Below are 16,284 nucleotides of genomic sequence, written 5' to 3' on the forward strand. Positions count from 1 at the left end.
TTGCATTATAAACCTAATTTACAGGTGTCTTAGTTTTAATCATAGTGGAGGGGGTGAGGAGGACGGATTTCAATTCCACCAAACATAATTAATTGGTCCATATGTTTAATTAATTACCAGCAATGAAATCGATCGCCACTAGTGCCAGCTTTTGTTTTCATATGTATTAATTCCATCGAATTAAATGAGAATGAGCTACGTGCCCATGTCACCACTCACCATTAGATGGTGGTAATGTTGTTACATTTGCACACTTGGTTGCATTATAAAACCATAACTCTTTTCTTCAATATAATTAATTTAGAAAGGTATATAACTTAGTTTCAAATTTTTAATACGATAATGGAAGGGGCTGAGAATGGATTTCACTTCCACTAGCTAGCCAAATTTGGTACAATGCACGTAGAATTAATAGCTTACGAGCAATGACATCGCCACTGACTTCATTTGGATGGGATTATGTTTTTTCTACGTGACCCGTTTAGAACGGCTTTCATGACCAACCTCATAAATCCCCAGTTTGTCTATGCCTATGTCCATGTCTATGTCTATGTCTATGTATACCCACTTGAGACCAAGGCTGCAAATTAAGTAGGGGTATAAGTTGGACCATGTTAAGTTGGGTTTAGGTCAACGGTCAATCTTAACCCGACCCAGCCTGTTAAACCCCAACTCAGACTATGGGTTGGATTGGATCAAATTGGGACCAAATTTCTCTCCTTCCGTCAAGTTGTACAATGTAGTATGTCTATAGTAGAATGCTTTGATATTTACAAGCATAATAAGCCAAATGATGAGTTAGTGTGTTTTTAGTGGGTTGAAATCACGAAGGTTTTAGGATTATTGTATATTAGCTTGATTGCACATAACTAAAGATGAAAGGGTAAACAGGTGAAAAGATATTTAAATTTTGAAAAAATTACAATATTTCTTTAATTGCTTTAACTCTTATAATTAGATTTAATAATTAAAATATTTGTACAAGCATTATTTTCAAGTATAGACATTACATGATATGATGCTATTAAAAAAGAAAGAAATATCTTTTCATGACATTACAAGTATTTTTCTTAAGCGTAATAATCCTTTTATAGAAGCAGACTCAAGGAACACTCCAGACAACACCTCGCGTCCACCTAGGCATTATCTCGGTAAGCCGACCTATGAATAGCTTGAATCTGGTTAGTGACCTAAACGGTGTGGCGGGCGACCTCCTCCATAGGCGGGTCATTGAACCCAATTTCTTTGGGATCATGATGCCAGGTCGACAGAGATGATCTTCGCCTTGCCTGTTTTGGATAGAGCCAGATAAGCGTTAGCAACTTACAGAAAGTCTATCTCTGGGTGTAAAATCACCTCTGGATCAGATAGGCCGGAAATCTCGGACATGCTTTGTGAGGTTCATAGCAACACACTTATATAAAGGTCTCATCTTTGAATTCACAAAGTACGTACAATTTAGCTCTCAAGCACCTTAGTTCTTTTGCATTTTTTCAATCACATTCCTAGTTTGCTTACTTAATCATCGGAGTGCTCACCCTAGGTAGAACAACCCGAACACTTTGATCTCTCTTTCTTGCAGCTCGACTAGACGACCTCACTAGTCTGACATCTGAGTTGTCTTCTAATAGGGAGCTGGCAGATCACACCATCAATAGGGGGTAGCCCATCCCCCATCCCTTTAACCCCTAACCCTGGTGGCAACAGGATTTGCTCCCAAGTCTATACTACAATCAGTCAAGAAATTAGATATTCTATCAATGGATGGGAAGAGTGCAAAACCTTGTAAGTATTTTTATACCCTGTTTTTGCACACTTACCAAATTGAACATTAAACATATATGGCTTAGTTTGGAAGAAGTAGAAATTCAAATATGTAGAGTGCAAAACCTTATATTTTACATTATTTTGTATATATTTATATAGTACATATTTGCATTTATACTCTTTCCAAACTTGACCATAAGTACTTACATATAATTAAATATGTATAATTACTTATATACATACACAAATACACACATGTACTCGTATATACATAATTATTTACATACACAAATACATTTCTATATAACATAACAAAATTTATGGTGCAAAGATTCCATTATAAAACAATTAAATGAATCAATAATAAAGTAAACATCACAAGTGACATATATGTAGATACTTTTTTAACCCTAATCCTTACTCTAATTAACTTCAACCCGATCAGTTGAACTATTGCAACGTAATTGCAATTGTATATGAGAGATTGATTGAGGGTGGCGGTGCTTACGTAAATTTTATCTCAGAAGTCACAAATCGCGCGCAACTAGTTTCACGAGTTCGCATTTCCGTCCCATCGCCTGTCGTCTCACAAAGGCCCCACGCAACGTGCGACTGTCACATGTACAGTCGCACTCGGTGGGGGCATTTCAGCGTTCGGGTCTAATGGGACGACGTTAACCGTCTTGTTAGCGCGAAAACTAGGTAAAACTTTTTTTTCTCTAATATAACGTTTTAAAAAATATCTAGAAATTAAATTGTTTTGGCCACCGGTTTTTAAGTCGATGGTCTGATCGTTTGGTTTGAATGGATGGTCCATAATAAATAAATTAAAAGGTAAAAAATAATTAAAAATGAAAAACGGTAAAAAATCCTTGAACGGTTTATTCGGTCAATGGTTCAACTGCCTGGATCAACGAGTTGTTGACTTTTTCAACGGTTTTTGGCTAAATACCAGGTTTGGGGTAAAACGGAACCCGTTGCGTGGACAGTTCCCTGGCCGAATGGTCCGACCATTTAGGTCAACGGCGGTTCAAAAACCTTACTCCCATATTTCCGCCCCCTCAACCTCAAATCGTGTTTGACCCCATTCTACTCTCCTCTGCCCGAGCTTAGAGCATACTTGGTAACGGTGAACTAGCCGGAGTGATCATTGTTGCCAAAAATGGAGTTGGATCCGAGCTTGGGTGGAGGGAAGTAGAATAGGGTCAGACACAATTTGAGGCAAGGTTTTCGAATCATCATTGACTTGGACGGTCAGACCATTTGGCTCGAGAACTGTCCAGGCAACCGGTTCCGTTGACCCAGGCGGTCAACCAATTCAATGATTTTGTATTGTTTTTTTATTTTATTATTTTTTAATTTATTTGTTAGAAAGGCCCATTCATTTGAACCGGATAATTAGACCATCAAACCCGAAAAATGGTGGCAAAAACAGTTCCGTTTATGGGTCATTTTTTAAATGTTGATTTGAGATTGAGGGGGCGGGAATATGAGTGAAAGGCGGTTTGGGCTTGTTTTGGGGCTAACGGGTTAACCGTCCCGTTAATCCTGCACGGAGAAACGCCCCACCGCTAGGGATGTTCACGGATTGGGTTGGGTCGGTTTATTGGCGTTTTTTCAACCGACCTGACTTGGTCGTTTTACCTAGAAATGAAACCGAAACCGGCCTAGGACTAAGTAAAACGACTTAATCGGTTTGAATCAGTTTGGGTCAGTTTTGTGAATGATTCTCTTGGTGTGAACGGTAAAGGATTCAAGTCTAAGAAGCTAAGGCTGAATGCCTGAAAATTAAAAATGATTTGATGGATTAAAGCTAAAACTTTATATATCAGAAATTTTACATATAATATGTATATTTCCGAAATAAAGCTGAAATATATATTAAAAGTAAAATATATATATATCAATTCGGGTTGATTTGGTTTTGGTTTTCCAAACTATCGATTTATATTTTTTTATAACCCACAACAGAGCAATGCTAAAAAAAACCAGTCAATTCGGATTAGATCGGACCGGATTGATCGATTTGAGTCTTGTTATGAACAGCCCTATCCACCGTGTGCCACTAGACATGTGGCAATCCTATGTTGTGTGGGGCGACAGACGGTGGGGCGGAGATGCGAACTCGAAGTTTCACGGCTTCCCGAGAAGGCGTGGGGCAGTGGAGGGATGATGTGGAAGCTAAGCTAACGTACGTCAACAAGTGAAAGATGCATGAACACGGTCCAAAACGAGCACCCTTTTTGACTTGTTTCGTCACCTCACCTCTTCGATCAAGACGGAGATAGAGATGTCATAGTGGGCGTCATTACTGTGGCTGTCGCATTGTTAGTGGAAAGAAAGTTTTCCTCTCTTTTCTAACTTTCTAATCCTTATCCACGTTTATAATGCCCTATATTTGCCCTACATTGAAGTGTCAAATCTATAATCTGGAATAAAGTGAAGAGTCGTTCGCCCTCTGCGTTTACCAAGGGACAACCCATCGTTTCGGAATTCGGATTGATTTTTCTATTGATATTGTTATAGACGTTCCGTAATGGTAATCACATTACACTTCGAAAAATTAGAAACAATTTTTGGAATTAAGTGATTATTAAACATGTTTACAATGGTGTGCCTACTACAACGAACCGGACTCTTAACAATGATATACAACAGCTGGTAACCAATTAACTGGTAGCTAATGTGTTGGCAATTGTCAAATTTGGAGTAATTGTTTGGTCAAAGTTCTTGGGTATTATGTCTTTTTAGCAGCATATATAGATTATAACAAGTGATAGGGATGGGTTCTCAAGTCTCCATGTGCTAGATGCTGACATGTTGCGGCCCTCCCTTTCAATTTGGAATACCTGAATGCAATGACTATGTAGTAGGCTAGCTGTAGAATGAATGATAATAATCAACTTCATACAATGACTGTTTAGGAGGTTATGTAACCATTGATAATGCCTGGAATCAGGATTAGCTGAACACTTTCGTTGCTTAACAGGCTGTGAAATCATTAATAATACTCGATACCAATGATAAAATATATGGAGAAATACAGACAGGTCGAATGCAAATCTTTTATTTTTATTATAAAGTTATAAATATTCAAAATGTTAATAATTCACACTCTATGTATGTAGTAACACCCACCCGTGAATTAACATCAATTTCGAACTGACACCTACCTTAACAGTATTTAATTTAAACACACAAATTCTGACCCTGAACTCACCCGTCATTTTCCCTAAAATATACACAGCCCATAGTGAGGTGTTGAATGTTTATGGGTCCCAATGTCCCATGCATTTTTAAAGGACCCACATCAGTCATGCATATAAAAATAGACTGTGGAGTGAGTGAAACTAGATCTGCTCGATGTTCCCGATGTAGGACTGTAATGTCTTGTTGGAAGGCTTACCGAAGCAGATCCAAACTTGAGTGGTTTTGAGGTATAAATAGACATGATAGTTTTGTGAGGCGTCATTACTGATTAAAAAGACTCAAGCACAGCCATCAATTCCACCTTAGATTTTTATGACACTGATTATTAACAATTTACTGTTTACAAAAGAAAATTACTATTTCATCTATGATGAATTTTCTTGATTGTCTAGTATGTAATCGATGCTCCACTTACCACCGCGCATATCCCATTCTTCTTTTTAAAAGGTTCTAATTAAGTATAACTATATTGCTAAAAAACCACATACTTAAAAGAAAAAATTATCACTATGATAGCGTTTTTGACTTTTTTTTTTTTCAAATATAGGATTTGTCCATGTTCAGTACCTTGATCGATTCACATCTTTATTGTTTATTATTTTTTTTCTGATTTGTCTTGATTAATTTAATTTTGAAAAAATCTATGGTACATGCTATATAAATTGATGTTACACAATTCAAATGTGAATGAACCAATAATAAAGCAATACGTAAAATCTTTGATAATAAGTATATTTTGTGATTACATTCTATGAAGCGTGAGCCAATAAAAATAAGTAGATTATGTTGCATTTAACATAATTGATTGAAATTTTATTATAATTTGCTGTAAAATTTCACCCTAATTGGATTCTTCCAGTTTAACTGTTTGTCTTGTTCTTTTGAGGAGAAATTATATAGAATTGCACCTAATTGTTTATTTGTCTTAGGCGTGTTTTGTATGACTTCCTTTTATTTGATGAATGGTGTCATATCATCACCAAATTAACATTAATCTCATCATGTCCATCTGTACGCATAGGTATTTATAAAAGTTGGTTTTGATTTATGTGTGTATCAATCATTGGGAAAGATTCATTTTAATAGTTCTCCCAACGCATTGAGCATTTTTTCACTATTTCGCTGATGTAACATCTGATGGCACCTAACTAGTTGTCAATAAATGATTTATCAATTATTTTTCTTAGTTTTGAAGACAAATCAAGTACAAATGTTTATTTAATAAAGGGAGCTATTACCAAACAAATACTTAGTTTCCATTCATCTTTCATGTGTAAATTTTAGTTCCTCATCTAATTATGAGATAGGGACATTAATGTGTCTCAAAACCATTTAGAAGATCAAATTATTGCATTTATTCTTTTTCCTATTACTCTTCAGAGTAGTTATACCCAAGTGCTTCAAGACCAAGGCCAAGAATGTGTTTTGTTATTAGCTAGGTATACGTACCATTTCTTTCTTCAAGGGGTTTAATTTACTCATTGCAATTGAAGGGAAAGGTAGGAAAACTTATACAAGTTTTGTAAAGATTTCCTTACCTTTTCCTACTTTTTTTTTCTTTAAAAGAAACACAGCCTTAGTTTCCATTAGAGGACTGTTGGGGAAGTTCTTGAGCATGACACGTTATCATACCATGGGTGTGGGATAAAAGAGTAATTGTCCAAAAACCAAGCAGGAAATGGATGGATTGATATGTCATGTGGAATAAGCTTCCCAATAGCTAGCTAGCCAAAATTTTCTCAAGAAATGGACTAAACAATCATTTCTTCCCATCGTCCTGAGATGTGTGTACAATGATCTACTACAAAACAAAGGTAGAAAATTAAAAGAAAGAGATGGATTAGACTCACACCATGATTAAGTATGTATTTGGTTCCATTTATGTTTTTTTATTCAACGTTTGTATTTTATTTACTTCCAAAACCGAGAAAGGTAATAATTGCAACTGTTTATGACAACATGGCGCCACTAAGCACCACATAAGCATAACAGTGAAAAAATGTCTATTCAATGGGGAAAATTTGCATAGAAACCGAATTCACCATTTGCTATTCTCAATGCATATGAAAGAGCATGAGAGGGAAACTACTGAAAGGGCACATATATGACAGTGTTTATTGAATAAACGCCCATGGTTCCAAACACTCTCTAAATAGAAACCTTAACAACTTGAAAAGAAGTGACTTGTCTAGAGTTTTTTTTTTCCTTCAACCTATCATCAGTGGCGACATGTGCATTATGGCAACATTCCGACTGTATACATCTAATCTAACTGCTAGTATCTAATGCCTATAAGCTTTGCAGAAGATACATAGATCTCATTTTTATTTATTCTTAGCTTTAAATTAATTGAAGACAAGGGACTTAAACTAGTACGTTAGACTAGATCCATGTTCATGTATTTCTATTTTTTTTTTCTACCCTCTAACCAAAAGAGGCATCCTGTTAGCCATGTGAGTGGTCGTAGCTAGCTACTAAACCAGGACTGCCATGACATGGGTAGAAGAGGGAGAAATGCATTTGATATTTTGATTGGATTGGATTGGAATTTAACAGTGAACAAACTGTAAATCCTATGCTCGTATTAGGCCGCGGACGGTGATCAATTCTATTGTTCATTAAGTGGCATTGTGGTAATAATATTATTCTCTCCAAAATTAGTCACATTTTAACTGTGAATGTGATGATAGCTAGGACGATTTGGAGATTCAGTTGAATTGGTAATTTCTCCATCAAATATGGCCAGGTGTAATGCCACATAGGTTGATGATACACCATCTATTTGATATTCAAATGGTTTGAAATCTCAAGTGCCCCCCAAAATTAAAGTTTTCATAATAATACCCATTCTTTAATAATAATGGTTCATCTAAATGCAATCTAAGAAGAAGAGAAGAAGAGGTTTTAATATTGATGCTTTTTGCAGCTTGTGTTCGGAATTTTGAATTCTCAAAACAAAATTAATATGCCTTTATTATATGATCAATGTGGAAAAATAGAAACCAAGTGGTTTTCCATAAACACTTTTTCCCTGGCTTTAAATCCTTTTATGTAAAATTTTGAATTTTCTTATAATCTCACGCTACCATCAGGTCAAATTGTGGAGACCCACCATGTCGAGAAGCCCTAAATCAGGCTTTATCAAACCTATTAACTTTTATGCCTCTTGCAATAGTAGTGGCAATTGTTCAGTTGCTAGCATTGCAAGAGACCACTTACGTAATATTATTGTCCTTGACATTGTTGGTGCCACTACTATTAATTAATTCGACTGAGGCTTAGGAGGGCTGCCTAGGAGGATCATAACCTTGCAATCAACTTCAAGGATTCACCAATTTGAAACTATTCATCTCGTGTAACGTATTAACACTATGTATATCTGAAAGCAAATCAAGTGGCTGATTCATTGATTCAGTTTAATCTTTCAAAATTACTTTTTGTTGATTTACCTTAGCCTATATCTATTTATCTGATTTGTATTGTAGGGGACGTGGTCCCCCGTCTTGTGTAGCCCCTTCCATTAATTAAAAAAAAGAAGAGAAAACTGTTTTTCTATTTTTTTGGGCTTCATAGATCATACAACACAATTCGGATTTGCTATCCACAAGGTGCTACTTACGCAACTGAGGTTAGCCTATCTCCATAGTCCATACCCTGAAAGCCTTCAATGGCGTGAAGGCAAGAATCGGTTCCAAGCCTTTGCTACATGCCCACAACTAGGCAAACACCTTATCCTTGTTGCTAGTAGGGATGATGAAGGGACAGATCCAGGGAAGTTTTTGTAAATTTTAGACCCTATGAGATTCTTTATAAACACCCAACCCTAAACAGGTTGTATTTTGAGAATCCAAACCTTCCCTAGCTCCTTGCACATGAAAATGCAAAACTGTCCCTAATCCTACCTTCTCTACATTCAAGGATAGGATGGATTTGGTTTAGAACTCGCATCTAATTTTCTATTATTTCTTGTTATATATAAACAATAAATAAGTAAAATAACACAAACAAACAAAAACATACCTTATCAATATCTATATGGTTGTAAAATCCCAAAATTCATTCTTCAAACAAAAAACATATATCCCATTGGGATGAATAAAAAAAGGATAACCATCAATAGAGTAGAAATTACTATTCCTAATTGAGACGCAGTTGGCGTCTTTCGCATTTTGACAATTTAATTTATTAAACCATGATCCCCAATTACCCATTCCCCAACTCTAACTCTAACATTGGTAAATGCATTCATAGTCAATGTTCACCGAAAACTGGGCCTTTCGCTCGCGTATTAAGGTATGTTTAATGGTTAGCAGACACCGACAAATCACTCACTTGGACAGCCGACCTCTTCCCCTCACTTTCAACATAACCCAGTTAACATTCATGTCCCCTCACTCCGCCGTAACTAGTTAATTTCTTGCGATACATTTTACTTTCCCTCACTTTTAATTTTTTATGTTTTAAAAAAGTATAAATATAAATAAGTAGAGTATAAAACTTTGTATTTTATATGTATTTATATAATATATGTTTATATCTGTATTCTCTTTGAGTATATATATATATATATATATATATAAATACAAATATATAGAATATAAAATCTTATATTTTTTATTATTCTGTATGTATTTATATTATATATATTTGTAATTGTATTAATTTATAAAGAATACAAATATAAATATATACAAAATAATAAAAAATATAAAGTTTTATACTTTATAAATTTACATTTGTATTCCTTCCAAACTAAGCCTTAATTTTATTGTAAAAAGGTATAAATCCTGACCTGTATTAATGCTAAATTTGTAAGTAGAATGCGATTTATAGAAAGGAGCTGAGCTACAGAGTATTTTTCTTTTATTTATTTTGTGTTTTTAATTCCTTTGGCCGACTTTTTTTCTTGGGATTTGAAGTCTGACGCCCATTTTAAATGTCTTTTAATTTCTCCCGATAGGACGCGTATTTTCTATAGAAGATTCCCCGACACGGTAACCTCCTTGTGTTCCTTATAAACAAAAGCGAGTCTGCCGAATCATCCATCACTCGGTGATGATAAGGCTTAAGGCCTATGCCTTAATGCCTGATGCCTGCTCTACGCATAGGTTGTGTATACAAATAATTCCAATTGTACATATTATGCGTATGGCGATGGCCATCCATCCAATTCGGTGCTCCTCACCTACTCACCTTCCATCCACTGCATTCAAATTCAAATTTGTTGATGTTGTGAAAGCAGCTGATCCTCGTGACACGTTGCATGTAGATTACATGGATGCATCCATCACCTTAGGCCTCTCCATTTGTTATGTTAAATTGGAAATATCAATAGAATATAAAAAAGATGCATGATCTTAGCCATCCAATTGTACAAGCATTTCCAATCATTGACAGCCATATCTTATTATATATCAAAGACACGACAATCCAGAGGGATCCATTGAATCTAACATCCAATCCACAGCATGCTCTCCACGTGCCCTCGCCACCCCCCTGGGCATTCCAAGCTGTGCGATGTACTGTATACAGACGGTAGTGCTGCTAATTTCTTTGGCTTTTAGCTTAGGAGGACAAACCGTATCTGTAACCAGGTTGGATTAGCAAATAACCAGGGTGGGGACCCAGGACCCTGGATTGGGGCTTGTCTAGTTGTCTCCCTCCTCTCCCGTATCTTATCTATCTGGACTGGCTGTGACCTGTGAATATCAAGGTTGATACATATCCAAGCACAACAAAACTATTAGATTCGTTGCGAAAGGCCGCCTAGAGGATTCCTAGGCCTTTGTAAATGAATGCTCACATTGATTAGGCTGCACACACGCCCAATCAAACAAACATAACAAACAATCGAATAAACAGAAAAAAAAAAAGAGAAAAGCCCACCCTCGTTTAACCTTTATTACTATAAACTAATAACAAGTATCTGTTGTCTGTAGAACCCCTACCGCCACCTGTCCTTTCCCCACTCCTACTCAAGGTTGTAAACGGTGTGGGCACGGGTTTGCCCTGACGGAAGCTGATCTCTCTCTCATCACATCACCGGCCTCTTTCTCTCTCTTTCATTTTTTATAACAAAATAAATAAATAAAGTACCAAAGTGCATGAACCCAAGTGTGTTCATCCTCCCCTTTATATATACCCCCCCCCCCCCCACCCCCCACCCCTCCCTTATCGTTCCCCAGTGCTCTCAGGGCTTCTGAGAGAAAGGCAGAGAACAGTGAGAGAGAGTGTGTGTGGGTGAGATATTGAGAGAAGAATAAAATGATTTCTTCATCTTCTTTTACGATCATCTCCAAATGCACTGTGTTCCCAGAACAGAAATCGTCGCTTGGATTACTCAAGCTTTCTGTCTCTGATCTCCCTATGCTCTCCTGCCATTATATACAGAAGGGCCTTTTTTACACTCGTCCTCCTCTTCCCATCGATTCTCTTCTCTCTCTGCTTAAACGCGGCCTTTCCAAGACTCTGATATATTTTCCTGCCCTCGCTGGCCGTCTCACAACTGACGATGACGGTTTCGTTTACATCGCCTGCAATGATGCTGGCGTCGACTTTCTCCATGCCAACGCTGCTCACCTCACCATTCGTGACATTCTCTCTCCCGTCCACGTGCCGGACTCCGTTAAGGAGTTCTTCGCCTTTGACCGCACCATCAGCTACGACGGCCATTTCATGCCCATAGCCGCCGTCCAGGTGACTGAGCTCGCTGACGGAATCTTCATCGGGTGCACCGTCAACCACGCGGTGGCTGACGGTACGTCCTTCTGGAACTTCTTCAACGCCTTTGCCGAGGTATGCAGGGGTGTCAACAAACTCACTAGGCCACCGGATTTTCGCCGCAATTTTGTCAACGGATCTCTTGCGGTGCTTCGATTCCCTGAGGGCGGTCCCCAGATAACGTTCTCTTCCGACGTCCCTCTAAGTGAGAGGATCTTTCATTTCAGCAGAGAAGCGATACTGAAGCTGAAATCCAGAGCTAACAAATGGGTAGACAACAGATTAACAGTCGAGGTTGAGATTTTGGGGAAGCAAAGTAACGATGGCTGGAAACCCCAAAGTGATAATAACCAGAATCCCAACGGGAAGATAACTTCTGTTATCGGCAGCTGGCTAAGGAACGCCGTTTCGAACTCCCAAGTTACCGAAACCGCCGATCAGACGGTCGAGGTTTCATCCTTCCAGTCTCTCTGCGCCCAACTATGGCGTTCGGTCACACGAGCAAGAAAGCTCCCTCCTTCCAAGCCAACCACATTCCGAATGGCAGTGAACTGTCGTCTGCGAATTGAACCCAAGGTCGATCCGTACTACTTCGGAAACGCAATTCAGAGCATTCCAACGATCGCTTCTGCTGGGGAGATACTTTCGGGGAATCTGCGGGCGTGCGCGCTTTTGCTGCATGGAAATGTAATCGCGTACAACGACGCGGCAGTGCGGCGGGTAGTGGAGGACTGGGAGAAGAACCCGCGCTGCTTCCCGCTAGGAAACTCCGATGGTGCAATGCTCACTATGGGGAGTTCACCGAGATTCCCGATGTACGACAATGATTTTGGGTGGGGCCGACCGTTGGCCGTTCGAAGCGGGAGAGCGAACAAATTTGACGGTAAGATTTCGGCGTTTCCCGGTCGGGAAGGCGGAGGAAGCGTTGACCTGGAGGTGTGCTTAGCCCCCGAAACGATGGAAGGGCTTGAGAAGGATTCGGAGTTCATGCAGTACGTGTCATAGACCAGGAGACATAATCATGAAAAAGCCTTGTGTGTTTTGTTTAGGTAACCGTAAATCACTAAATTGACTGTTCGATGTTGCGAAGAACGCCGCTGATCGCTTCACAGGCGAAGCACCGTGGAGGACTGATCCATTAGAGGGTCCTGATTTGCTTGAAAGAGGATAAGCGTTGAAGGGTCCATAGCCATACCCAATTACCCATAGGGTAGGCAAATGGGCAATGTCTCTCTCTCTCTCTCTCTCTCTCTCTCCCGTTGGGATTCTGTCTCCAAGCCTTGTGAATTAAATAAGAAAGTATAACATGTAACCGTACTCTTAAATAATCCTGAGTAGGTACTTTTAAATCCGGACTCGTCGTGAGCGCAGGCAGCACCTTTCAAGTTTCAACCGTTTGTTGGGAATGTAACTCTTGTCGATTTGGTTTCCTTCAAACCAATAAAATAAATAATCGCTACCTACTGGCATAAAGTATGAACCATAAACGATATTCCATTCTGACGGTTAACAACACCTCTCTCTCCTGATCATGGATTCATGGCACGTTCACCGTCTAGCGTAAGCTTACATTAGCACGTGTATGCATACCAAAAAAATCATCAGCATGAAGTGTGACGTGGGACAATTTACATCGTGGATTTAATTACCCATATCTGGAAAAACAATGAGATTGAGCTCTGGAATCTGGACAGACCTGCATGGTCCACCACTCTCAGATGCTGTTTACTTATGTTAATGTTAAGTGGCCGACACAATCTTCATTCTTTTAAATCCTTTTAAGAGAGAGAGAGAGATTCATACAGTGTTGATATTTTGATAAGTTCAAGGGAGGTTTAGATAATTTTGCAGAATGAAAATTAAAAATTAGTAAGATAGTGATAGGCAACAAGTATAGTATCATTAGGTATTCTAGGATGTAGAAATCAAATGAGAATTCTAGGAACTAGATCCAGGAGGTGTTGGTCAATATGTATGGTTTTCCTTTTCCTTTCAAAAACAAAAACAACAATTAATTACGAGATCAGCAAAAATATACATAGTAGAGAACACTCTTTTAATGGGTGTTCTATACAACATAAATGTTTTTGTTTTCGTTTGTTTTTAAAATCATCACATCACTAAAAATATAAATATATGCTCTTAATTTCTACTTTTGTTTTGAAAAGCAAAAACAAATTGATTTTGTTTTAAAAAACAATACATATTTTTTGCAATCATCAAAATTTTAATTTTGAAAACAGAAACAAATTAACTTTAAAGTATAAAAATTATATGATTTATAGTATTAAATACCAGATGAAAACACGTATTTGAATCCAAAGTTTCAAGAACTAGTTTTTTGTTTTAATTTTGAAAATAAAAACTTATGGCTTTGATTTGTTTTTATAACCAACAAGCCAACATGGCTTCTTTCTATACTATTAGGAGTGAGCATGAATTGGTTCGATTTGGTTCCAAGGCAGAACCTATCCTATCAAGATTTGCTCCAGAGTTGGTTTGGGCCTTGGCGGTTCTAAGGTCAGTTTCATGTCTACCCCTAGAATTTGTTCTTTCTTACCCAAAATAAATGGAACTTATTCTTTAAAAAAAGCAAAACATTCCATAATGTTAAGAATCTAATTAGTTAGCTATATATGTTGTTGAACTTAATATATACAGTACTGTATGTTAAGTTATGCTTTTTTCAACATTATAAATTATAAATGTGACATAATTACATAAACAAAAATTGTAATTATATACATACATACATATCAATTACAATCATAAAATGCTTAAAACTTGATTTTCAATAATAATGATGACAATGACAATATAGTTCAAAATTTATTATTATAATTTAAGTTTTATAAATATTACCTGATGAGGGCAGATTTGGCCCTCCAGTGAAATTGCGACACATGGTACCTCGTGACAATTAGGCGACACCCAGGCAATAACTTACCAAGTCAGTGTCCCGCCGGGGCACCGACCTGGCCGACCTGGCGCGGCCTAGCGCGCGGCCTGTGCGACCTGGCCGACCTGGATCAACCCGGCACATGATCCAACCTGGCCGACCTGGATCAGCCCGACACATGATCCGACCTGGCCGACCTGGATCAACCCGGCACATGATCCGACCTGGCCGACCTGGATCAGCTCGGCACATGATCCGACCTGGCCGACCTGGCAACCCAAAAGACGCCCACCAGAACCATAACGGCATACCCCACAAGCTCGGTAGCTCACCAAAGAGCTCGCCAAGGAGCTAGGCAGCTCTCCAAGGAGCTCGCCACCAAGGAGCCAGGCAGCTTAGCATAGCCCAAGGAGCTCGGCATAGCTCCTCCGGGCAGCTCGCCACTTGTAGGGTAGCTCGGTACAAAAGAGTAGTTTGGCATATCGCATGAAGATCTCCTGCCTGACAACCTGGCCCAGACACCGACCCGCCGACTGACACAGGCGCCGACCTGACAACCTGGCCCAGACACCGATCCGCCAACCTGACAACCTGGCCTAGACACCGACCCGCCGAATGACACAGGCGTCGACCTGACAACCTGGCCGCCTGACACAAGCGCCAGCCTGACAACCTCGAGGAGTTCACCACCGTACCCCGGTTCTGACGGGATATGACGAGTCTTACCGTTTGAAAGCTTTTCACCCACCTAACCCGCGAGGACACCACTATATAAGGAATCCGACCCCCAAAGCCAAGGAGAGGGAAAAAAAAGGGATGGTAATCCCTGCTCTCTAGCTCTCTCATTTCTCTCCAAGCTCTCTGTAATCAGAATGCTAACTTAGGCATCGGAAAGTCCCCGCCGGGAAAATACCCCCAGGTCCTCTGATTCAGTTCTCGCAGGTCCCTCAACTCCCACCGCCTACAAAGGAGAAGAAATCACGTCATGCAGAGGGTAGTCGGGTTGCGCTGCACCAGGGAGCTCCACCATCCTCTGAGTTGTAGGCCGCCTAGGAGCATGTCAAATGACGAGTCCACCAGGCAGTTCGCCACCAGGGAGCTCACCACCAAGCAGTTCGCCACCAGGGAGCTCGCCGCCAGGCAATTCTCCACCAGGGAGTTCGCCACCAAGCAGTTCGTCACCAAGTAGCTCTCCACCATGGAGCTTGCCACCAGGCAGTTCCCCACCAGGGAGTTCGCCACCAAGTTGCTCATCACCAAGGCACGTCATCGCCGGGTCAAATAATGAGGTACATAGCAAAAAAAATTTATACATCACAAAAAAGTGGTACATTACCAAAAACGATTACATCATAAAATGGAACTTATTCTTTAAAAAAAGTAAAACATTCCATAATGTTAAGAATCTAATTAGTTAACTATATATGTTGTTGAACTTAATATATACAGTACTGTATGTTAAGTTATGCTTTTTTTCAACATTCTAAATTATAAATGTGGCATAATTACATAAACAAAAATTGTAATTATATACATACATACATAGATATCAATTACAATCATAAAATGCTTAAAACTTGATTTTCAATAATAATGATGACAATGACAATATAGTTCAGAACTTATCATTATAATTTAAGTTTTATAAATATTACCTTTTATATTACTTATTATATATATTCAAATAT

At 38.8% G+C, this 16,284-nt stretch overlaps 1 protein-coding gene across 1 annotated transcript; it reads left to right on the plus strand.

Moving 5' to 3' along the window:
* Positions 1-11,140: 11,140 nt before the first annotated feature.
* On the plus strand, positions 11,141-13,046 carry LOC104596982 (BAHD acyltransferase DCR). The gene has a single exon (XM_010258327.3). It carries the CDS (start codon positions 11,242-11,244, stop codon positions 12,700-12,702), a length of 1,461 nt encoding a protein of 486 aa, XP_010256629.1. The 5' UTR covers positions 11,141-11,241; the 3' UTR covers positions 12,703-13,046.
* The last annotated feature ends 3,238 nt before the right edge of the window (positions 13,047-16,284 follow it).

Source organism: Nelumbo nucifera, chromosome 2 (assembly GCF_055504915.1).
Source record: "Nelumbo nucifera cultivar China Antique chromosome 2, China Antique-T2T, whole genome shotgun sequence".
NCBI lineage: Eukaryota > Viridiplantae > Streptophyta > Magnoliopsida > Proteales > Nelumbonaceae > Nelumbo > Nelumbo nucifera.